Raw genomic sequence first — 27,537 nt, forward strand, 5'->3', positions numbered from 1 at the left:
AATTGCAAATTTGATTGAAAGTTGATTGATAAATATGAAAACTGTAAAATTAACTTAATCTGATTTGTGTTAAATTAAAAGTTGATTAGTTGATTTTTACTAATTATTGTTGATTTAATCATTGAATCAATATTCATCTTGTCAAACTGGATTTGATTTGATATCATTAACTGTTATCAAGAAAATAATTGATTTCTTATTAGATAATAATTATTACATTGTATTAATTAATTTGTAAATTCTAGTGATCAATATAATTAAATAAATTTAACGTTCCTTCAGGATGATTAACTAATTTTGACCAAATTACCTTTTGTATTAATTTGTTAATTGTGGACATACAACTTGGTGGGTCTTCATTTTTTGCTTCAATGAAATGATTGGTCACAATTAAATTAATTCAAATGACTTTTTAATTAATATTTACAATTGATGATTACAAATTAATATTGATAAAATTAAATCACTTCAATTAATCATTGATAGTTGATCAACAATGGCAAGGGATTTGATGATGATGATGATGACAAGAGGACTGGAAAATAATCAATTTTGATTGCTGTTGATGATTGTTACGATAAAATCATTAGCTAAATTAATTGATTAGCTAAAAGTTAACTAACAATTAAATTGATGATTAAATCAAATGTATAAATTGTAAAAACCTAAAGGATTTTGATCAAAATTATATTACAAAGACCTAATCCTTGATATTTTTGATGATTAAAAGATGATACAAATTGTGATGAAAATGTTACAATTAATTAAATTGCAATTTTGCATAATTAAAATAAGTGAGTTAATTAATTTTTGGCACTGGAAGAGGTTTCAAAAATTGATTTAGTCTTTTTTCCAGTCACTTGTTTCATAAACAAAAAATAATTGATATCCTTAATTAAGATGGATGGTAATTAATTAACTATCCTGATTAAGGTTCTCCAACTGATTAAATTAAATTACAATTCAGTTGTTTTACCATCACGGGTCAATAGGGTTCGTCCATCAGTAAACATTGGTGAGCGATTGTCATCTCTAGATGAATGAAAAAGAGAAACGGACAATTAGTTAATTTTGATTGATTGTTGTCCATCACTAATTACTTACAATAATTTATAATAAAGTGGCGTTTTTAGATTTGATTTAAGGCCTTCATTGGATGAAGATGAACCTGAACTTTCGGGTCTACTGGTTGACCTTGATGAAGAAGATTTATCATTGACGGTGCTTGTAACGGTACTTGGTGAGTGATTATTGTAAGCTCGAGATCTCGGCATGTAGGATACATTGGACATTAGATCTCGAACTGAGATGAGACCTCGAAGGGAGGTTTTATCGCTTTCCAATGGTGTTGAAGATGAAGATGAGGATGAGTGAGTTGATGAAGAAAGATGATGACCATTGTAACCACCGCGTTCTATTCCTCGGCCGCCCATTTCGTCGTCAATTTTCATGTCCATGTGAAGAACTTGAGTTTCATATTGTTTACCATTATTGGCGAGGATTGATGAGCTTGTCACAGTTTCGGCGGTATAAATGGGATCGTAAAGTCGAGGTGGTGCCGGTGACATCATAACTCGTTTAACTTTACCCCCACCAGGCTTGGAAATAGTTGATCCGGTGGTTGGGGCGGATGAACTTTTTGAACTAGATCCACATTGGTAAACGATTCCCGCACAGCCACAGACTGCGATCGCAGCAGCTAAGACAATTAGTCCAAGTCCTAAATTGTTTATATCGGAATTCATTGGAATTGGGACAACTGCAGCCGTTGAAACAATTATTGGTACATAGGGAGATCGAACTGTCAAAGTTGAACTGGCCAATCCAAGGCCTGAAGTTAACGCTTGAATCAGTGAGTATTTAATTTTAACATCAGACAAAATTGATTCAATCTTTGGATCATCAGTTGGTAAAATTTTCAATGTCGAAGGGTCAATCAAGTGGATCCAAATATCTGTCCCGGTTACATCTGATTCAATTGTATGGTTTCGTTGGATTTTCAGTGACTCAGCCTTTTCCCAGCCCGTTATCAGGCCAGTTCGGTCTTGAATTATTTGTAAAAATTGCTCCTTTGATTCTTGAGCACGACCAGTTGAAGTATCACGAAGTACGAAGATAAGTCGGTGTTTATCTTCAATCAGATTAACAATGACCTCAGAAGATTCAGAAAGTGAGGACGATTGAAGCTGTGGATTATCACGGACAATAACCTCAAGTCGAAGCGGTAACTGGCTTGGAGGAATATCTTCCATGGGGCGAGAGGTTCTTAATATTCCCGAACCAGGTTCAATTTTGAATCGACCCTGAGGATCCGAGGAAGGAATCAGTGAGTAAGTGATAATACCATTAGCAATTGAATCGGAATCAGTTGCTTTCAATTGAGCTACTTGAGAATCAGCTGGTGCATCAGATGAAATGGCGGCAATGTAACGATCGCGAGTAAGGTGTGAATACCGACCAGGGACATGGAAAACAGGCTTATTATCGTTAACATCCATAACATTGATAACAATTTGCGTCATCAATCTTGAGAATCCAGCTAAACCGGCGATACTATTTAATCGCAAGGTCAACATGTAACGCGATTGATGTTCATAGTCGAGTGGCTCTTTAATACGAATCTCACAATCTTGATTACTATTTTCAACGATACTGAATTTATCCTCATCATTACCAGAAATTATTTCACAGGTAAAAGTGAAATGACTTCGAGGTTTATTCATGATTGGTAATGTTTTAACTATGGTGCTACTGGGAGTGTTTTCGTCAATTTCAACACTGGAAAAGAGGAAGACAGGAATTAGTTTATCATTAAATTCTTAACAAAATTAATTAACTTACGTATATTTAGAATCGGCAAAACCAAGACCAGGATCAGGAGAAGGGGTCGCGATGTGATCCACAAACACGGTTAATGTTGCTGAAGCGGATAAAGATGGACTTCCATTGTCACGAGCTATAATATCGATCTAAACAATTGACGAAAGATTAAGATAGTTAATTATATTAAAAGGAGATTATAAAATCTAATGGATTACAAAATGAATTTTCTTACTCGATACTCTGATTCTGGATCTTTTCTCAGGTCATCTTTGACAGAGATAATTCCAGTAGTTGAATCGATTATGAAAAAAGCTGGGGCCTTATCGCGGCCGATAATTTCGTAGCGAACAATATTTCCAGGAGCAGTTCCGTCGGCATCATTAGCACGAATGGTGGTCAAAATGGTTCCCAACGGGACTGAGTCTTGAAGTCTTATGGGTGACGGAAGAGAAACAAAATCTGGTGGATTGTCGTTCATATCAACCACTGAAACATAGACTTGAGTGGTCGCTCTTGGATCATCTGAATCATTTTCAACGGTACCGATGATAAGTGTATAAGAGTTACGAGTTTCATAATCAAGAGATCGAATCACTTTGACTATTCCGGTTGAAGGGTCAACAGAGAAAAGTGATTTATCTCCGTCACGAATTACATATGTAATTGAAGGTAAACTATCTGGATCGATGGCCTTAACTTGGACTAGATGGCGATTAGCGTAATTTTCAGGGACTGAAACCGTGTACACGGGCTGGGTAAATGTTGGAAGTTCATCTTGAAGATCTAAAACTTGAACAGTTACTGATGCGGTGGATAAACGGGCATTTGGAGCTTTATCCTTAGCGGTCACTACAAAGAAATGCTCCTTGACCCGTTCATAGTCAAGAGCCATAGCTGTGAATATATCACCAGAGGTTGGATTTATGCGAAAATGATGATCATCAGAGAGCGAGTAAACTACTTCAGCGTTTTCACCAATATCGGCATCTCGAGCGGTTACTTTGCCCACAAACGCGTCAGCTGTACCTTCATCGACCTTAAATGTATAATTTGACCTCAAAAAGTGTGGGTTCTCATCATTAATATCAGTTACACTTATTATGAGAGACACAGTACTGAAAAGACCATCACGATCTTCAGCTTTAACGATTAAATTGTAGGAAGAAACTTCTTCTCGGTCCAAAGGTTGACCGACATAAACAACACCAGTAACACTGTCAATGGTGAAATCTTTGTTAACATTACCCTCAACAATTGAATATTTAACAGGGTCATTTTCGGGATCGACCGCTTTTAGTGTAATGACTGTTGATCCAACGGAAATTCCTTCAGAAATTTCAATTTCATATCTTTCCTTAGGGAAAGCAGGTCCACCCGTATTTGGACCGCGAACAACGACAACCTCGAGTATACCTTGGGTCGATTTACCACTAGAATCAGTTACAGAGATCGTTAAACTATATTGTTCACCAGCGACTAATTTACCGATGGCCTCAATTTGTCCAGTCGATGAATCGATTCGGAATCTTTCTCGTCCAAGATTGGAAACGTGAAAAATAGCATATCGTAAACGTCCAGAGTCAACTTCATCAAGATCTTTAGCTTCAATCTAATGACCATAGAAAATGACAATTAATTAATTTCCATCAACTTTAATATTAATACATGTATTAAATTTATGTGATTAGTTAATCAACTTACTCTGTAAACATTTCTTGCTCCCTCACCAGCTTGAATTGTCACCGGTGATAGTGTTGGTAGTTTAGGTTGATTATCATTGACATCTTCGAGATGGACGTTAATTGTTATCGGTGGACTTGCTCCTTTACCTTTGGGTGCTCCTAATTGACGAGCAATCACCTAATAATACAATTACAATCAATTACAATTAGTATCAATTTCCAATGATCATTTAATTAGCTTCTTACCTGAAACTTGTAAATACTTGGATTGGGAGGGTCACGATCAAGATTAGGATCGTCAACAATTAAATAACCATCTCCATTTACACGAAATGAATTGCTAGTTACTTCAAATTCATAAATTGCTGGAGCATCATCTTTACCCTGTCAAGATTTAAGAGCACAATAAATTGCAATCAATTAAATTAACTGTTAAGCAGAAACATTTGTTCATTAAGCAAAAGTAATTCCGACCAACGGAAATAAATCAAATTGTGAGTACAATTAAACAATTATCCAAATCAACAGTTAACAATTACAATGATCTTCACCACTGTTTAAAATCAACAAATACATTATGATAGCAATCAAAATTTTATCCTCCAAGCAATTTAATCATCATCAGTTTGTTATAATTTAACTGAAATCAAACTGAATCAACTAATCATTATAAAACTATCATTAACAAAATCCCTCCAAGGGTTTTAATTATATGGATAATGATTCATATATAAATCATGGAAATAAATTGCTTCTATTGATTTGTGCATAGAAAACAAATTGTTAATCAGTGACAGTCACATTGATGATGATTAAATATCAACCAACAAGATTCAGTAATTAATTTAATAATGAGAAAAGTCAATCAACCAGAATCAACACTAATTATTTGTTAGTCGGACAAAGTGACATCGTCAGTGAGCTAAACTGCATTAAATTAAATGTACTCAGTGTAATCTTAATTATCTTCACAAGGGGACAACAATTAACTAATACTCACAATATCAGGATCGGTGACAGTTAATTTAAGAGGGGTTTTAGTTAACCGATCTTGGTAAACAATTGTACCAATTGCTGAGCCTTCAGGAACGTAACCATCAAATGATGAAGCCTTAATCATGGGAGGATTTTTATCAACGGCAACAATTTGAATTGTTAATTTAGCAAACGAGTGTCTCTTTGGATTATCTAATTGTTCAGCTTTAACATTGATTGTAAATGATTTGATTAATGATCGATCAACACGTTTAAGTTGTTTAACTAATCCACTTGTCCGGTCAATTGAAAAGTAATCAACATAATTACTTGGAGTTCCATTGACAAATGAATAAACTACCGAAGTGTTCAAAGTGTCACCATCACGAGCGAAAATTGCCTCAGGCGATATATTTACGATTCCAATCTAAATTGTTGACAAATATTAATTATAAAAAGGAAATGATTAAAAATCAGCCAACATTTAGTTGAATTTTAAATACACTCGTTGGCGGTGATTAGATATCTTTTAATGTGAACCAAAGTGTTTGGTCAAATTTGATTTAGTTTAACTGATTACTATTAATTGTTAAATACACCATGTTAATACCCTAGTTAATCAATCTGATTGTGGGAAGTTTATAATTACCGTTGAATCGCTTGTCACCGAAGCAAAGTAATTAACTTCTGAACATCGACCTTCCTTATTTAGTTGACAATTTTTATTTACGAAATAAGGATCTTGATCATCACCATCGATTACGTTAATTGTTAGGATCGCTGTTGATGAGAGCCTATCTGAACCATTATAACCTTTATCCTGTGATTGGGGCAAAAAAGTGGATTAAAATACAATTGATAAAATGACTTCAACCTTCACCCTGACAGGTTGAAGTTAATTGTAAATTATTGATTGATTTAGAGTTTGATTATTTCTAAATCAATGTTGATCAATTTTCATTGCATGTTACAACCATAACCATTATTATTATAACAAACAAACAAACAAACAGGTAAAATTAGTTTAATCTTGATGAACTTATTATCATGGTTTCTACTTTAATTGTGATTAACCATCAACAATTTAAAAACTTTTTCAAAGGTTTTTATCTTCTGTCATCATCATTTATCATCATCTTCTTTACAACGCCTTAATTGTTGAAAGATTCATCTTTTTCTTTTGGTTAATAACAATCAGAAAATATGATTTAAAGTAATGATAAAATTAAAAGGATTTTGTTATTTAACCATTTAACCGTAACGTGGACAAAATTTAATCACAATCAACACAAACAACAATCAAATTGTGAACAATTTAATTCCTTTGATTGCTTTTCATACAAATGACGATCAGACTGATTAAGGCAACATCATCATCATCATCATCATCAGCCGTTAATACCAATTGAATCAGATTAACAATATTAATCCAATAATGTCAAAAATTTAGAGTAAATCTCAATGATTAACAATTAGTTAATTAACTTACCATTGCAATAACTTTTAATTTGTACAAATTGGTGCGTTCATAATCAAGGGGCTTCTTAATTGTAACTAATCCTTGATGAGGCATTTTAATCTCAAAATATCCAAATCCATCAGTCTGTTTAATTAGAAAAGGAAAAGTTAATTAGTTATGGTAAATAATTTTGCTAATTGTTGATTAAATTTAATTACCTGTCCACCATCTAATGGTTGGATTAAGTATTCAACTAGTCCATTGTTACCAGAATCTGAATCGGTCGCTTCCAGATCTTTGAAAATTGTACTTCCAATGGGAGTTAACTGGATAATAACGAAACAATTAAATTGTTTATGATCAATATGTTTACACTTAATTGACAATCAAATTTTGTACAATGGAAACAAGAGTAAAAAAAGTTGATTAAGGTTATATTGTCTAAATTGTTACAACAATTTAAGGTCTTTTAAACTTGAACCTTGTTAGACAACATTGAAAGTTAGATTAATTTTTTTGATTTACTAATCATAATAACCTTATTGTTGTGATCAATATCAGTTTTAATTGTATTGGTCAAGCACACCTAATTAAATAGTAAATCATGATTATATTAACGTTAACAATTTAATATATTGATTGATTGATAGCAATTATATTGGGCGATGTCTTTTAATTTTCTGGTGCAAGGTTAACACATAAGTAAAAGTAATCATCAACATTTTAAAGTAATCAAAAAATTTTGATAGTAATTAAATTGTTGAAACACTTAGAACACATATTAACTTAATTGTCATCATTCATCAGAGTAAGCAATTTAGTTAAGTGAGTTAGAATCAACTGATTCGGATCTAATCTGTCCAAATGAAAGTGTTGAAACATTTATCATTTGATTTACTTGTGCTGTCTACAATTAACTTAATCATAAACTCACTGCAAGTCGATGACATTTAATATTAAAACTAATCAAGTTAAACTACTAACAATTAAGTGAATAAGGGTCATTGGAAAATAATAGTTATCCAAATAACAACAATTAAAAGGGTAAACCCTTAATTGTAATCAAAAGTGATCAGGTAACTTATTGTACGGAAAAAATTTACCTTCATATATTTAGACTTAGAGTTCAGTAAACAATTAGGTTAAATTGTTGAATATTAAAATATATAAAGGAAACAATTAGAAAATATCATTGATATTAATGGTGATTCTGTGGGCTGGTTTATTTTAAATTGTTCATTCTGGACAATTTAAATAATGGCGATATAAATACAACAATGAATGAATAACAATCAACATGATGATTACCATCATCTTAATGCTTTTCACAATTTAAATGATAACAATATAGTTTATATTTAATCAGTTGATTAAAAAATAAATCATCAATCGCGCTTTTGTTAAATTATAATATTATCATTACAATTTAAATTGATTGTGATCTTGAAAAATCAATATCATCAGTTGATTATTATATTTATAGTTTTCAATTTCCAGCTGAAATCAAAGGTTAATGATTTATAATTATGTATTTATATATTTAATGATTAAAATTATATGCTGAAGATGATGTTAATCAGTTAATATAGTTATGTTGATTAACTATTACAACATTTATCATTAACTGATTTAGTTGATTAAAAAGTTTCGCCTGTATTAATATTATTGTTTCGCATTTTTTTTTATATTAATGTTGATTAAAAGTTGATTGTTGTTGGATAACTAAATATAAATACACTAACTATTTTGAATTTGTTGTTACATTAAATATATACAAACATGATTAAGGAAAACCTTCACCGGAGGTAAATGATTAAGGTGGTTGGATTAAATTGTTGTTGTTTTAATCAACATAATCACGCCCTTGATTGACCTGAAAAATTAAACTAACGAAAAGGTGAGATTATGATCAGTTAACCACAATTAAAATCATCTTTAAATATCATCTAAAACTTTTTTGTTCACATTTAAACCTTCCAGGTATCATCTTCATCTTCATCTTTTAATCACAATTAAATCGATAATGATTAAAAAAGATGGAGACAAACTCACTCAATATAAATCAAAAATAACTTTCGATGATAAAATTTTATTGGAAAAAGACATTAAATTAAATAGCGTAACTATTTTTATCAAATTAACTATTAATTGTTGATGATTCTCTTCACCTTTAACACTTAATCACATTACAATTACCAAAAGTAGTAATGATTGTTTTTTTTCTGATACAATTTAAATTGATTACTATTAATATTATATAGCATTAATTTGATGATCACAAGGATAAAATTAACTCAATCATGATAATGTTTTTTAATCATCACAGAAATTAAAACCCACATTTGAAAAGGTTTTCATTTTGTAAAGTTAACAATCAATATATTAACAATGAGATTACAACAGTAATTATCTAATTGAAAGATTTTATATAAGAACCGGAAGGAAAGTTCAAGACAGAATTGAAAATAGTATTCATGGTAATGAGAATACAGAATTTCAATTAACAATTAAATTTAATCAAATGTTTGGTAATTTAGACAACAAAAAAGACACATAAAGACAGTCCAACAAGAACCTAAAGGGCTTTTCTCACGGTAACATGGTGAAAAAAAAACTACTATTCTGAGTTTCATGAACAAACAAATATCTAAAATGAACTTTTAACAGTTATAAATATAAAAAGATTGTCAAAGTGAATGAAAAATATCCCATCATCGGCATCATCGTGTTAATTGTTGATGCTTAAGATGATGTTGGGTCACAAAAAGCACTAAATTGTAACCATAATAGATTGTGAACAAAGTGTAAAAGTGTGACAAGAACTAGTTTCCTCTTGACATCCATCATCATCATCATCATCATCTTTCACCTCCAACCTTCATGATAATTAGAACAATAAGCAAAATCTTGTGAGAAAATGAATTATAAATGATATTAGAAAAAAAATATCACTGTAAGATTGTTTTCTTTTTTTCTCATTGCTCTCTCTCTTTCTCTCTCAGTAGGTCAAGATGATGTGATGATGATATTCAATGGTTGGATGAGCTTGAAAGGAAAGGAAGATAAATAATAATGATGATGATGATTTAATTCGTGATTGTTAAATGATGTCAATTAAAAAACTGGACATCAACTTGGTTACCTACTTATTTTTTCATTCATTCAAATCAACATCATGATTATCATGGTTCATGATATTTACCTGAGACTGGAAATTGTTTTTTCATTAGTTGATATTAGGTTTTTGTTTACATCTGATAATTTTATAAATAAATATATACCTTGATTGTTGGTCACGTTGATTAATTTATCATTAATTTAAATGTAATATCAAATTGTTAAATTATCGTAATGATTGTGGTTAATATTAATTCATTGTAACGACAATCTATTAACTATCCTTTTCAATCAAATATGATGATTATAATGAAAATTGTTGATGAATTAAAATCAAGGTTGGTTTCAACACGATTAACATGATTATCATTATTTAAGTTAATCATTATAACGATTAAGAGTCTTAATCTTCTTGGTTTATCCTAAATTTTTGTTTCCAACATTTTAACAAGTCAATTGTACCAGACACTCATAGATGATTACATTAGTTAATTAGATTGTATTCAAATTAAATTTCAATTATTTAAATATAATATCATCTTCTCATAGAAAAGGCATCAGATAATTAAAATTTCAGGCTAATTAAATTATTTTTGTCCTTTCCTTCAATATTAATACAATAATCATTTGAACTACATTCGGTTGAAATTTAAATAAATTCTGGTTAATTGTAGTTAAAATTGTTGATATTATTAATAAAATAAGATCATTATCAAGATCATCAAATAATCATTAAAATTGATACTAAATTGTTATCATGTTTTCAATCATTATTTGTCAATCTCAATTCTTATAGTAGGATTTTTAATCCAATTGTGAGCACTTGATTGTGCTGATCAATTGAATTGATAAAGTTGTCAGATTATCTAATTGAATACAAATAACAATCAGAATTGATAAAACTGATTTGATCCGCGGTAATTATCTTGATAATATCATCCTTTGTGTGCTCCTGTTTACAACAATCAACAGGTTGATTGTGGCGGTAGTTGCAATTAGTTAATCAACTTACCTCTGATACATTGACAGCATAATGATTAGATTTAAATATTGGTGGATTGTCATTAATATCCATCACTTTAACCAGGATTGGAATTGATTTCTGAAGTAAATTGAAAAATAACAGTTAATTATCACGCAGACAAAGTTATAATCATCAGAAAATCAAATTGTTATCATTAATTAGATTCGGACAAGATGTGAGTACTAATTGAATTAAACTGATCACGTCCATTAGTTGAATCATTAAAATGTTTTTTTCTCATAATTTTGATTAAACTTTTCAAATAGTAATTTCATCGATCTACTGTGAGAAAATTAATCATCAACTGTATCATAATTACAATTACAGTTAACTTCATCAAAGATGAATCAAATTAACTTGTATCAATCTCAAAATCATGATGATAAAGTTAATTAACAATGATTTTTCCTAACTTTTACAGTAGTAGTAACAATTAAAACTGATGAACTGTAAGTTAGAAATTAGCAATTAAATAAAAATACTATCATCAGTTAAAAAGCTGATTACTATCAATGAGGAATTGTAACTTTATATGATTGGAAAATAATCCCAATCGGACAATCAGAAAATAATCAATGATAACAATTAGCAAACTGATTAATTTGATTTACAAATTACCTTAACTCCAGATCGTTTCTCCAGGCAAGATATTTGCATGTAAATAGAAGTCAATCCATCTTTCTGTTAGATAAAGAAAATGATATTAAGAGAAAATGATGAAGAAGAAAAAAAATGATGATGAGAAAGATGAGGAAAAAAAGATGATAAGAGGTGAGGTTTCACTTTAGAAACTCAGTTAACGGTTTCTTCTGATTACATAACTTAAAATAGCAATCGAATAGTAAACAAACAACAATCGGGTTTCAACACAATCAAAAATTCAATTCAATTCAATCCTCCTTCACCTTAATCGGAAATTTGAAGATAAAGATAAAGATGAGGATGAAGATGAAGATGAAGATGAAGATAACAACATAATAGAAAAAAATACAAATCTATTGTTTCCCAGGTTTCACCAGGTCAAATATTATCTTCCGTACATAAAGATGAGGATCAAATGATGATGATAACTTTTTCTTCAATAAGAATTGTAATATGATTGGTCGACCTCTTCTCTTTCTTTTAGCTATTCAGCCATCAATTGGCTTATATTTACAGACTTTGGCCTCAATCCATTAAAATAAATGAATTGAATGTTACCGGATTATATTTGAATAATAATAATATTTACCTGAAATCACATTGTCTTTTTTTTCACCATCATCTTAAATTGTTTTATTTACTTTAAAAGCAATCAAAATGATGATGGTGATAAAATAACGGTAAACAATTAACGCCTACTTAATAATTCATCCGGTTACTTCCGCTATTCTAACAGTTAAATCTATGGGCCTTTAGTTATTATCAACATTTAAACACAATTAAAACTCTAATTTTGGGTTAACTTAATTATTAATAGTTTAATTGTTTAATATTAATTAATATTCAAGAGAATATAATATAAACTTGGAATATGACTCTAGAATTAGATATTCATGATATACTTATTATCTTGTAATAGTAACACATTTAAGATTAGCTAATTGTGATTGATTGTTTGAGAGTTTATTAGCTTGTGTGCTTAAATAGTGAATTACTGGGTATTTATAAAAAGTGATTAACTTTTTAATAGTAAATTGTGTCAGAAAGACTTGTAAGATTGTTGATTGTGGAGAAAGAAAAAAAAGTCACAATTAATTTTGATTCTGTCAACCATCGAATCGATAATTAACTGCAACCAGAAATTCACTTTTCTTCTGGTTCGTTCAAGTAAACTGATTCCAACTAATTGTGGTGTCAACGTGAGAGTGAATTAACTGGACCAATCAAAGGATTAAATTAATTAACATTTTAAAGTTGATAAAATAATAGATTAGGAAGAAGAGTAAACAATTGCAAGTTGGATATTCAATGTTCTTGGATGAAAATGTCCCGATGTCAAGGAAAATTACAATCGTTGATCAGAAAAGATGAGAAGACAATTAAGAGATGATCAATTAAAGATTTAACCTTGATAATGAAAATCATTGGCTAATTATTCGTAATCATCATACAGGTGATTAAAATGCCTTTGGCTAATTGCCTATTCCCATACAATTGAAAACAAAATCATTGTCACTTACACTGATTAACTTGTTTCATTAGGGCTTTTTGTTGTTGATTGATCAGGAGGATCTGTTAAGCTTGATTTAAATTGATTGCTGCTAATTTAGCTAATCATGAAATGGTGAGAAATTGTAATCAACTCCCCAAAAAAACAATCAAAATAAAAACAAGATTGACTGAACTTTTTTTCATCAGCATCTGACTGAATGTTATCTAAATGTAAATAACCATGACCTTAACAAGAATAGTCTCAAATCGGTTGATTTAATTGTTGTTAATTTGTTTACCTCAAAAATAACAAACAATGAGGATAATAAATTTAAACTAATCGAATAAAAATCCGGAAATTAATAATAAAAAGTAACACGACTAACATGTAATTGTCATACGAAAAGAATTGAATGTTTAACAATTAACAAATTATCGGGATAATAATGAAGATTGTAATCTGATATCTTCCAAATTATTAGTTACCTTAACATACATTTATATTGATAGAAAACTAAATTGTTGCTGTTGTAAGTTTACTGATTGTTGTTTTCAAGTTAAGGATTGTGATTTACCAAATAAATTGTTGGAACAATTAAACTTACATCTCTATCCAATGGTCGATTAAGTACCAATCGTTTATCTTTCAGGGTAAAATAACGATGAGTTTCAGACAGAACTGTAAGTTCAATTTCAGATAAATTTCCGGTTATTGGTAATTCTCTTGGTTTTGTTTCTTGATCCATTCCTAGAGTTCAATAGATCAGGTTGATGGAGAATAGAGAAAAGGAAAAAGAGAGAAAAAGATGATGGAAAATTTAATGAGAAAAATTATATTAAGATGAATTTCTCGTTGTGGTTGGAAATCAAATTAATGGTCAGAGTGAATTGAGATTAATAATGTAATATATTACATTTGTTGTTATTATTGCACAAAATTAGCTATTATTGTTATCATTAAGCTGTCTTGAGTGGGCGAGAATAGGAATTAACTTACAAATCATAATTTCAATTGCAATCAACGGGATAACTTTGGCCTTTACCTTTATATTTAGTCAGTTGAAGGGGCTCGTCGTGTTAATATTTTCTAAATGCTACAACTTACATGGCCTCATCAAGATTTTACTCATCATTATCATTCTCATCTTCATCTTCATCTTCATCTTCATCATTTTATTCTCATCTACTTCATCATCTTAGTAACATCGGATAACGGGAAACAACCTTTCCGCTTGTTACAAGTGACCTTAAGACGGAAAATTAACAGAACTGGTTACCTGTTTTTATCTTCATCTTTTCTTGATTTTCATCTTATCCATAAAAAAAACTTGTATTCAATTTCATCGTAATTATTAATATTATCATCTCAAACTTTTACATTCAACCTTTAATTAGTTGTAGGGGGGTTTCTTTGGGAAATGCTGGTAAATGATGTTAATTGTTGATAACAATTAACTGTATAGTTAATTACTATTTCATGTAGTATATTATGTATACATGGAAATAATATAAGTCAATTGTTTCAAATTGGATATTTGCATGATCAGATACTATTATTAATATTATTAAATGGAAATTGAATCATCGACTAATCAAAAAGTTAATTGTTGGTCTGTCTTTCATGTGAGTGTTAAACTGATTGGTGATTAATTGCTTCTGGGTTTTAAGGTAAAAAAAAAATGATAATCGATAAGGAAAAGGTAAGATGATGTTGATGAGAAAGGAAAAGATTCTCGGAAGATGAAGATGATGGTGTTAATTTGCCTGCGGCTGTGATCCAATGAGCTGTGAGCATTTTGTGTATCTTAAATTGTTGACCAACTCTCACCGTTATGATGATTAGTGAGAATCATGAAAAGAAAAGGAGTCATGATGATAAAACAAGATACATGAAGATAAGCTAAGGTCATCTCTCGATTCATCTTCTTGTGATATTATCAAAAAGGTAAACTTTACAATTGCCCTGAAACCATTGTAATCATCTGATCAACAATAATAACAACAACAAATATGATAATTACTTTTAATCAAAAATGATGAACAAATTACTTACTTTGACCAAGACTTTCCGGTATTTCCAAGATGGCGACCTTTTCACCTTGTCCAGTTTCACATACTAATTATAATTAACATGATTGTTATATTTAGTTGTTAATTGTTTAACCATGTGAATGACCATCAAAAAAGAAGACAGTAATTGATTGAGATGATGAGGAAACAAAAAAAAGTCGATAAATTAGTCCAATTGCAATAAATTGCTCAATAGAAAGTTAATCACTTTCAAACTATAAACCAAATCACAAATAATTAAGCAATTAACTAATCATTGATTAGGTAACAGATAAATTGTCCATCATTAAATTGTCTTATTCAATCATCTCAACTGTTGTTTCTTTTTTACTTGTAAAAGATTATTAAGTTACACTAATTAGAATTAAGAAAAAAAAATTAATGTAAATCTAAAATTAACGTTTGAACGTTAACAATTAACTGTTACCATTAATTCAGTTATGGAGACTCCTTTAATCATCTTAATAGTTTAAATTGTTACAAGTTGAATTAAAGTGAATCAAATACTAATACAGTTAGCTAATTAATTGGATTCATTCACTTTCGATTATTATTAAATGTTGTCTTCTCTTTAAGTAGACTTTCAATGATTAAAATTAAAAAGTGTATCATGATTAAAATAATCACTTGGTTAATCGTGACTTCTGAATTAATCCAGTTACGATTAAAAAGAGAAAGTGAATTATGACCTGCTATTTGGACCCTTAAAAAACATTTAACTGATTAAATTGATAATTTACCGGTTTCATGTTGATAAGGTTAAGGGAATCAAAGCTAAATTGTGGATTTATTTTGATTCGATTCGTTTATTATTATTAACAATCAGTAAACATTGTTGTTAACTTAAATTCACTATTAAAAATCTTTGTTCATTGAATTGGAAAAAAAAAGTTTTTTCTCGTTTTGATGTTAAAATCTAAACAAGACTGGCCTTTGTTTTCCGATACAAAGTAGTCCAAAGATGATTGTTAATCATCATAATCAGATAAATTGTTAAGAGAAAGTCTCTATAATACACTAATAGTGATTTGAACAATTTTGCGGCAAAAAAAACACCTCAGATAACTGAAACCAGGTCAATTGGAAAGAAAAATTTTCATCGTTGACTTTAAGATTCCATTGACCAAATCAATGCACAAATCATGTTGAAAGTCTAATTGTTGAGAGTTGATTGTTGTTAACGAACTTTCAATATTTGTGTCTATAGAGAGAAGAATCAATTTAATCATAGCTTTTCTAATAAGTGGACATTTGATTTTAAGGTCAATAGAAAAACTGAAACTTTTTTTTTCTTCATGTCTCTTGATAAGATCTAAAGAAAAGGATAACACAATCTAAATTGTTACGATTAACGATTAGCTGTCAAAATTGTTTGGTGTTTACTATTTGACATTGATAATGGCTCATTGTTCAAGGGAGGAGGGTCCATCTTTAAATAATGCTTATTGTTATCGTTAATTGTTGAAAACGAAAATGATAACGTTGATAGTCTTAAAGCTCATACGAAACCATTAATTTGATATAAAGGCCAAATGTCACTAAATTTTGTGTAAGACTAAAAACAACAATCACAATTAAAAAATGAGCGAAGAAAATTTAATGATGATGATGATGAAGATGAAGATGAAGATAAAGAAGATAAAGATGAACTAATTATATGGTTGGTTTATAGTTGAAAATGATTGTTTTTAGAAAGAGAAATTATTATTTTTAAGTATTAAATCTGTTCTTATATAAAAAGAAGACAACATTCAAGAGAATAGAATATAAAAAATAACCAATAAACTTACATGAGTAAACTGGACTGACGAGACTAATAGATAAAAGAAAAACAATGGTGACCAATGAGGTCGAATGGTTAATGTAATTGTAAATATCCTTCATTTTGTCATAATTTTTTTTCACAAAAGAAAACACTTGTTGGCTTAATAAGCGAGAAAAGAGAAAATAACAAATTCTAAAAAGAGAAAAGAATAAAAAATCTCTAAAAAGAACAAATGAAATTTTCTCCGAGATGGTGTATGAGACAAAGAGATTATATGATAAATGGAATTAATTTTGTATTCCCAGACAGTTAATAGTTAATCACTTTGAAGAAACACTTTTAATCCATGAAAGAAAAAGTTCAATTTAATCACAATTAATATCCAATGAGAGAAACAATTGAAAAGATCAACAAAAATGGCGGAAACATAATATGTATTTTATATATTCCAAAATTGTAAATAGAGACACATATTCTAAAGTAGACAACACTTAATGGATTAGAAATTAACAAAATTAACTTAATTTCAAAATAATTAGAAAGTTGATTGTTCACAACAATTAAAACACAATCAAAAATTAAAGTTTACTAATCAACAGTTGGTTCAGTTATGTTCTTGTTTCTCAACTCAAGTGACTCTCTTTCTTTTCTCTCTCTTTTTCTAAACGAAAGTGTCGCCATCTAATGGATCTTTTTTTCTCTTCGAATGAAAAAAAATTAATTTTTTCTTTTTCGTTTTCGTTTTTAATTTAGTTATGATCTATTCTTGTATTAACTATTAGCCTAATTAAAGATATATCATCATTACAATCATCATTATATTCAGAATAAAGAGACGAAATTATAACAATCTGAAAATAAACGATTTCCACATGAACGAAACTCCATCCAAACTTTAATTAACTTTAAAACTCTAATTGAAAGATAATTAAAAATCTAACCGAACAATTTATTTCCACAATTAACTCTAGATAACTTAATTTCTTGTGATTTAGATGATAGAACCAAAGAAAAATTAATCAATTTCTATACACTAATAGTGAAACAATTATCACAATTAACTCTGATGGAAAACTTTTCTTGATTGATTTTCACTTCTCACAATGAAAGCAACAATTAAAATTAGTTTTTTTATTATAATCAATTAATTGTCAACAATTTGCTTTGCTAAAGTTTTGCTTATGTAAACAATATAACCAAATTAAGAGACAATTAAGTTAATCCATAGAAGAGGTAAAAACAAATTGATGAATGACTTTAATCATCAACTGATCACGATTTACAATTTTCTTGTAACAATCAAGAGAAAATTAGAAAAACATAATTAACTCTTAATTTCTGTGTGTACTTTGATTATAATGATTAAGAAAATCTAATCAAAAAGGGTTAACATTGAAGTTAAATTGTTTCAATTGATTTGCAAGGAAAGGAAACAAAAAAAACTAATTCCCTTTTCATTTTCAAACCTGAACAATTAACTTTAGTGTTAATAATAATTATTTAATTGCAAAGTGACCTTACGTTATTAACTAAATCAACTAATCATTAGCAAACTATTAACTAATCATAAACTTTATTTGTTTTTATCAAGTAACTCAAACAATTTCTGGTTTCATCTTCATCATTTAAATTACTTAGACACGGTTGACCTTATAATGATTAAAACTAAATATGTTTACATTGATCATCCTCATCATCTCATCATCCTCATCCCCATCCTCATCTTCATCTTCATCTTCATCTTCATCTTCATCATCATTTGTATAAAAGCAAACCTGTTCATCTCAATAATTGTCATGACGATTACTATAAACAAACATTATCCATGAACGAGATTAAAGTTAATCGTTTTGATTGTTATTAAGTTAATTGTGATTAAAGCTTGACTATGAGTTTAGCAAATTAATAATTAAATAATCGAGTTAATTGTGATTGTTTTTAATTTTCTTCTTCCCCAATAACTGATTTCTTTAAGATTTTTCTGTTCATGGGTTTGGTTGATAATCAGTTTTCATTGTTGATGATGTTTCTTAATTGTTGTTATATATTAAAGAGGGAGAGAAATTTTGATTAATTAATTTTGAACAAGTGAACTTGAAACAATTAAGATCAATTGTTAATTAATTCGTAGTAATCGCTATCTGATGGTTTATGGTTAATCTAATTCAGTTCAATTTGATTTGATTTGGTTTTTTAATTTTGTTTTTTTTTCACTAAATCACTTGACTCAAATTGAGAAACTAAATCATAACCTCTAGTTGATTTGTTAATCTTTTATGTTGATTGTGATTAATGATCAATGATTGTTGGAAACCTTGTATTAGGATTAACTTGACAATTAAATCAAAAAAATAATTCATCAGGTTAACTGATTAACTTAAGTTCAATGCCAATTGGATATACAGTTTTTTTCATCTTAATTGCAATTCAATTTTAGATGATTAGTTAATTTTGATTCATCTTCCGGTTATTGATTAACATTTTTAACAACAATTTGCTGTGAATTAACAATTAATCAATTTAATTCAACTTCTGGTCTAATATTTTTACTTCGGTTAATCTTGTCACTTGTTAATTGTTGAAACTGTAAATTGATTTAATCAACTCAAGGTGAACTTACCTGAGTTGATTAGTTAATCATCCAAAACTAGTTAATCATATTTTACTCAGATTAAATTGTTAACCTTAACTTCCTTAACTACAATTAATAGTAAATCAACATAATGATTAAGGTTATCATCTTTTTCAATGGCTTGATTGTTAATCATAATCATTTTAATCCAGAATTCAAATGGGTTCAGAAATTGATTTAATTTCAGATTCCTTTTTTTAATTGTGATCAAGTTAATTCACTTTGATTGTGATAATTGAGATTTTTTAATTATTAACTCATAACAAATACTAGTTTTTGATTAATTCAGAGCATTGATTGTTGAGTTAATTGTAATCAGCTAATCAAGGAAAGTTGATGAGTTGAGTATTTTGATTAATCTTAATTGTTAATTTTACTAAATGAAGATGAAATTTAAATCAAACAAATTAAGGTTAATCATTTGAGGAGGAAAAGTATTAATATTTCAAGGTAATAAAATTTAATCATTATGATTTATAAATCACGATGATTTAATCATCCGAAATTGCTACTAATCAATGTGAATATGATTAATCTTAAAAATGTAATTAACTATCACAATCTTGTTAATACAATGATTAGATAATAACAATTAACCAATCAATTAATAGGGAAAGTTGGAAATCTAAAAAAACTGAATCTAATTAAAATCCTGAACAATTAACATCTCACCTTTTTCCCGAATTGTAATTAACCAACAATTTAACGATATTTATTGAAACAATTTAATGAAAATCTGATGGAAATAATCAACTTGTTGTTATAATCAACAAATTGTTACAAATAATTTATCTTAATTGTGATGATAATTTGAAAGAAACAAAAAAGTGCAAGTGAAGATGATTAACTAACTATTGGATTAGTTAATCACAATTTACAATCCAAACTGTTTCTCAAAGTGATTACTTTAGATTGTAATTGTTACTCAGTTAAATTGTTTCCAGGGAACCGGAAGAATTAAGATAATTGTCATGATAATCAACTGATCATCATTATCGTTAATCATATCATTGTCCATTTTGATTGTTCTACTTATAATTTAATCAAAAAGATTCAACAATTTAAATTATGTTTGTGTGTAAATTGGAAAGTTGATCTTGGTTGAAGAAACGAAAGGAAATCAAATCGGAAAATCAATCAATCGAATCAACTTTCTCACCATGATTAGTTAATTGTGAAGATAAAGCCAATTAAAATTTATCCCTTGATTAAGGATTAATCGATAATTATAATCATTAGATTTGATTGTTAACGAAAAACAATCTGAATTAATTATAACAATTAACTTGATATTGATGATCAAACTTCCGGACATATAAGGTTAAAGGTTGAATTTAAATTGTTATGATTATTGTTAATTATTAATAATCTAACATGATTATCAAAAGTAATTGTTTCTTAATTGTGTCAAGATAAATCTTAATTAACTATTTATTGATTGTCTGAGGGTGAAAGTTGATCAAGTGAAGGTTAATTTAACAATTTTCATGATGAAAACTTTACAATTGAGTTTTAATTACAATCATAAAATGATTGACAATCAACACCAATACACTTAATCACAAGTGGATTAATTAATTAATAATGTTTAGTGATTGGTGTTTAAATTGCAACCATAACAATCAAATTCAATTTTGATGTTGTTTTCACGGAAATGAAACTTTTTTTTTCAACAGACTAACAATTAAATAGTAACAATTAACAATTTCTCATGATAGAAATTAAAATTCACAACAATTTGTCGATGATTAGAAAACAATTAAGAAATGATTAAAGTTTTTAAACTTTCTCTATCGTGATTAGAGTGATTAACATTTTTCCAATTAAAGATGAAGGATCAACTATGGATTTAATTTTATTTTTTTCTTGAAATTGTAACAATCAAAGTGAATGAAATTGTATTAGTTAAAAATGAAATTAACAATTTAATGATTCTTCATGATTAGGGTAATCAAATTGATCGGTAATTGTTTTAGTCTGATCATTATTATCCAATGGATAATAAAATATCAACAGGAATTGATATAAGTATAAACTCATTTTTGTTGATGTTAATCCAGTTTAAATTGTAAATAATATTAAATTGTTGTTACGTGATTAACGGGTAATTGACCTTTCATCCTTTTGATTATGATCATTAGGATGATGGTCAGTGTCTGGTCAGCAGCATTTAGATGGTTATATTTATCAGAAATGTAACTTTTTCCCTCTTAATTGTTAAGCTAAATAACCTGATTCACTAGCCTTTATTATATTCAACTGATTAGCTAAGATAATTAGTTAGTTAATCAGTTAGTAACAATTAATGCAAATCATCAATGTTATTCACAGGAAACGATGTTAATCTTACTGAAGGTCAATATTAATTTGAATAAATTGTGGCCTTTGATCACGACAATCAAGTTAGATTATGATTCAAATTGATTATCATGAATAACCTTTTCGCCTTATTGTCATTAATTGTAATTCTGTTCAAATTCAATCAACAATTTGTTGATCACGATAAACTTTCACTTATTCAATTTCAAAGTTAATCTATTGATATGAATTGATAATCATGGTGAAAGTGTGATGAAAAGTTAATCATGTTTTAATCAAATTGTTACTATTTACTGGTTCATAGAATTACCTCTTGATTAGATTTAATTGTTAACAGGTAATAATAAACGCTGATGATTATGGTTAATAATGGTCTGGACTTATTGTTGATTGTTCATCAATTCATCATGATTGTTGTTTGTTTTAATCTTCGTGGTGAACAATCATCATTAGTTACCGTTATTATCAAGCAATTGTTTCGTTTGTTATTCAATTTAATTGTTTCGATCCACCAGCCATTCATATTTTAATATTAATCTAATCCTTTATCCATCAACAGTAACAATTAACTTTAATCACTCCAAACTAAAAATACAAACAAATGTAACATACAAAATGGTGACGATGACCAAACAATATCAGCTGTCGATCGATAATCTTATCGTTGAATTGATTGACAGCCAATAACTGTCATCTAATTGTAAATGATTAAGATGATTGAAAATGAGATTAGTGAGATAATGAGATTAGGAAAATGGGCAAATGATTAATATTAGAAACAGTGAATAGTGTAAACAAGTTACCCTTGGATCTTAATCTTCCAGCATCTTAATAACTTAATCCATGTTTTCATTGAAAAAAATTCATTTTTTTCATCAATCACTTGTTCCGATTACCCAAATATTTGGATTAACCTTTAGAGTTAAATAAGAGGTTGAAAAGGAAAAGGTTAACAGGTATAAATATGAATAAATGAGATGGAGGATGAAAATGAAAAGGTAAACTCATGAGATGAATGAAAATATGATTAAGATTAAGATTAAGATGATGAAAAGGTGAGTTAAAGGAGAGTCAAGATGAAGATGATGAAGAGAGAAACAAAAAGGTAAACTTACCTTTAGATCGGTGAGAGAAGTGGTCAACCTTTCAACCTAATCAATGGTCTCTCACTTAATTACCATTTGCTACCAACAATAAGATACAAGTAACAATTAAGAACACACCTTGATAAGGAATAGAAAACAAACTAATCACAATTAATTGTTTTTCTTTCTCTCTTCTTCTAATTAGAATATTGAACAAAAAGAGAAATTAAAATTTTTCTCTTATCCAAGTTTATCTTTAATCTGGTTGAATTATTTTTCTTTGCATTGAGACAATTGGATATTCTAATTTTAACTTAGTTAATTAATATAAGTGATTCTCAACAATTTAGCTCAGCTAAAGTTGAATTTTCAGTCTACTTGTCCAATCTAATCAAGTATCGATTACCTGAGACATTTCAACCTCTGGATCTGTTATTATTTCAATTCAAATGAATAAATTATCGATGAGGATTCTGAAAAGATTTATTATTGGACATATTATGGAACTTCAATAAGTAAAAAAATAGCGAAATTTGATCCAATGAGTTATTGATAAAACTACAATCAGCTGGATTTCTTAATCAAATAACAGATTAATTGTGTTACTTTATAAACGCTAATTTGAATTTAGTGATAAATGATTACCTGATTAGTTTAATCTTCATCGACTGGAAAGGTAACATTTACATTAAGAATTTAATTGGTCAGAATACAGAAAAGAGAGAGAAGGTCATCATCTTTTTCAATCTAAATTTCTAACAATTAATCATTGATTGGATAACGAAAGGTAAGAAAACATAACTGTCAACAATTATCACGAACTTGTAAAGTTAATCACGTAAGAAGATGAAGAGAAATTAAATAACAATTAGATTTACTTGGCAACAGTATTAAGAAAGGGATTAGATTTACAATTAGATTTTCATGTTCATCACATAAAATTTATCGAAAGTAATCAAACCATTTTTTTAATTCTTTTTCTATTTCCAACTGATAATTACGATGAATTTTCACTTTCAAGAACAAGAAAATGGTTCAGTGAGCGACAATTAAGATGCCAATTAACAATTAAATCTTTAAATAGTAGAAGGTAAAATATTCCATCAATTTTCAATCGACAATCAGGAGATGAACAAAAAATCGTACGAATTCAAGATACTCGATGATCGCGAAAAAAAAACAACAATCAAATAATAAGAGAACAGGTAAGAGATATTAACCTTCTAAATTGTAGTTGTTTCAATTAAACATACCAACAGTAATTAACTAAATTAAGATCGAAATTGATAATCATGTTGACTAACAATGAAATCGATTGTGTTAATTTGGACATAAGAAATTGACCAGAAAATATTACCTGTTGTTGAATTGAAATAAATGCTGATGATTAAGCTGATTGTTTACTAATAGATCAATTAACTGGTTAACAATTAACAATGAAACTCATTCTATTAATCATGATTAGGTGAAAATATACTAATAATTAATTGATTAAACGTGACCAAAGGCTTGGAAAGAAACAAACTAAATTTATATAAACAGCTGATGGTCACTCGATTTCTGTTCATTGATTGTTGTAAATTTAACCACAATTAGACTTGAAAAATAAGTAAATTCACTTTTAACTGTTGGTTAATTAACAAATTACTGATCTTGGAATAACTTTTTCATTCTTATTCTTTGTTTCCTATCCAGGTAATATCGATAATCACAATTGTTGTTGATTAACTCACGATGAACCATCAAAGATTATCCATCATTTAGGATTATTATTATGAAAATTAATCTATCATTGTGCTGATCATCATCATCTTCATCTTCATCTTCATCTTCTTTGAACAGCATGATGTTTCTGATGAATTCTCATCTTGGCCTGAATCTTTTTCCATCATCATCTTTAAACGAGCCAATATTATCTTAATTGTTTACAATTTACCAAGTTTAGTATTTCCCTCGATTCCAATAATTAAGAAAATCAAAATGCTCTTTCTTATTTATATATTTAGTTAGTTGATTGTTGTGGTTAAATCACAGTTTTAATTTTCTACCAACCAGATGATTAACTATTCAATCAAAGTTTCTCTCTAATCTAACCTTAATTAGATTTTCTCGTGTCCACCTGAGAAAATCATTTAGTCAACAATTAGAATTATATTATTATCATTATTAGTTTAATTCTTTCATCATTATCAACAGACAATTGGTAAATTATATGTGTAAGGTTGAGTGAGAATTAAATTTAAATTGATTACGATGTAACAATCAAATACAATTGTTAATAATAAGATTGAATAATCAACTCGACCATTAACCTTAGATTGATGTCTTTTAATTGTATCAACAATTTATCACTTTCTGTTGATTTTGTTTACATTTTTTTCACCATAATAATTGTTACAATTTGTTTCCTCATTTACTTAATTGTTGGTCGACTATTAATAGTTAATATTGGTTAAGGTAATTAAATTTAAGTCCAGACACAGGATAATCACATATAATGTATGAATGTGATGAAGAAGAAAATTTTAATTCAATAAAAAAAGATGAAGAAAAAAATTCAACTTGATTAATAGTTAATCAGATTGTTGGGAAAATTTGATTCTTGTGAAAAGTTAATCACAGTAATTTGATGGTGAATTAATTAACCGTTAATCTAAACAGATTCCGTTAATTTGTACTAACAAAGAAATGGCCTCATTTCTGGTCGATAGTTAATGATAATCATAACTGTCTTTTTCCAATTGATAATATTACAATTCTAATTTCGGAATTAGTTGATTAGATGAATTGAGAAGAAGAAGAAAAAATGAATTTAATTAATTGTTGGAGAAAAAAATTCTCGATTCTTTGAATTGAAATTGATTATAACGAAACTGAATTGAAAATATTGTCATTGATTAAGTTGAAATTAATGGAAACCCAAACAATATAATTGAAATAGAAACTAAATCATCATCAGTTGATTAATAATAAACTGGACAATCAAGATTCATTTATTGAATATCATTATAATCAAATCTAATTAACCTTTGGATTGGTTCATTAAAGTCTGTTGATTAATCAATTGTGAAACAATTAACTAATCAAATGAGATCCTAGAAATGTCATTTTCTTTCAACATATTAAATCAATAAATGAATTAAATTGTTGATTAATGGAAAAGTCTTGTTATTAACTGAATTGATTAACTGATTGTCCACTTTAAATGACCCCTATTGAGATGCATTAATCCAATGGGTGTACAAAATGATCACAATTAAGGATTTAATGTATCAACTGATTGTCATGATCACAACAATCAATTTCCATTTAAAGGTTGAAACTTATTCCAATTGTTAGTTGATTAACAATCTTGATCTTGAAATTAACGAAACAAATGAAAAAATGAAATTAATTGTAACCCAATCAACATTTCATCTTCTCTTATATTGTTTGATTATTGTGAACAATTTAAGTTTCTCTCACAATTTAGAGCCAATTGATATTAATCATGAAAATTGTGCGATTCTACCTGGATCAATACATGTAATTAAAGAGGAATTAGATGTCGCTGGTAATTTAATTAGATCTTGTGAAGGTGATTTCTTAATTAACAAATGTGAAGGAACTTGTGTCTCTTCATTACAACCAAGTGTAGTTCATCCGAGTGGTTTCTTGAAGGTAAGTTAATCAAACAATTAAGAATATATTTTAATTTCTATTTTAATTGTTTCAACAGAAATGTAATTGTTGTCGTGAGTCTCGGATGAAAAGTCGTTCAATCCAATTGACTAATTGCTTTGATCCGGATGGTAAAAAATTAACTAATGAAAAGGGATCAATGAAAATTGACATGGAAGAACCAGAAAGTTGCCATTGTCTTAAATGTTCAAATTAAATTTAATTCTATTAATTAATATATTCTTCTGGAATCAAATCATCTTCCAATTAAAAGGAGATTTAAATTCACTTTTATCTCTGTAATGTTTTAAAGGAAAATTATTTATTCAAATGAATCCAAAACAACCAATGTAATCTATTAGTCCAATGATTATTTCTTAATTTAATTGTTATACCAAAGTACATTTGGGCAATGATGAAAAAAGGTTGGTTAAATCAAATTGTAAGATCAATGGTAGTTAATGTAATTACGAAAGGGAAACAATTAAAATCACTTACATTGATTGGGTGAATAAAACAAGGCCACAATAAAAGGGTCAGACTTTGATTCCGATTTTTGTTGAAATGGTTTACGAAGATTAGCCAAATTGATCAATTTTTACAATTAAAGATGATAAATTAATTGTTCCATTTGTAATATTATCCAAAGGTCAAGATCTCGTTTCTTCATCTTATTTTTATCTCTTCCTCTTTCGTGGGTATTGAGCTAATCCGAGGTAATCCAAAAGCTTAATAGTCGCTTAAGCTATTGAGGAATAGGTATTTCCAAAAATCAACTAGTTACCTTAATTTG

General features: G+C 28.4%; 2 protein-coding genes across 2 annotated transcripts; one reads left to right on the forward strand and one right to left on the reverse strand.

Moving 5' to 3' along the window:
* Window positions 1–395: 395 nt before the first annotated feature.
* Window positions 396–17,638, reverse strand: LOC128397317 (cadherin-99C-like). The gene is made up of 15 exons (XM_053358032.1): window positions 17,074–17,638; window positions 15,267–15,329; window positions 13,819–13,961; window positions 11,699–11,761; window positions 11,069–11,158; window positions 7,158–7,265; window positions 6,970–7,083; window positions 6,130–6,300; window positions 5,506–5,907; window positions 4,752–4,889; window positions 4,525–4,683; window positions 3,056–4,432; window positions 2,842–2,969; window positions 1,105–2,778; window positions 396–1,032 (listed from the first exon to the last, which is right to left on the reverse strand). Exons 1-15 carry the CDS (start codon window positions 17,165–17,167, stop codon window positions 957–959), a joined length of 4,800 nt encoding a protein of 1,599 aa, XP_053214007.1. The 5' UTR covers window positions 17,168–17,638; the 3' UTR covers window positions 396–956.
* Window positions 17,639–26,233: 8,595 nt separating this feature from the next.
* On the forward strand, window positions 26,234–27,291 carry LOC128397009 (partner of bursicon-like). Its single transcript, XM_053357671.1, has 2 exons — window positions 26,234–26,744; window positions 26,803–27,291. Exons 1-2 carry the CDS (start codon window positions 26,469–26,471, stop codon window positions 26,959–26,961), a joined length of 435 nt encoding a protein of 144 aa, XP_053213646.1. The 5' UTR covers window positions 26,234–26,468; the 3' UTR covers window positions 26,962–27,291.
* The last annotated feature ends 246 nt before the right edge of the window (window positions 27,292–27,537 follow it).

The sequence above is a fragment of the Panonychus citri genome, unplaced genomic scaffold (assembly GCF_014898815.1).
Source record: "Panonychus citri isolate SS breed McGregor unplaced genomic scaffold, ASM1489881v1 Contig00028, whole genome shotgun sequence".
Lineage (NCBI taxonomy): Eukaryota > Metazoa > Arthropoda > Arachnida > Trombidiformes > Tetranychidae > Panonychus > Panonychus citri.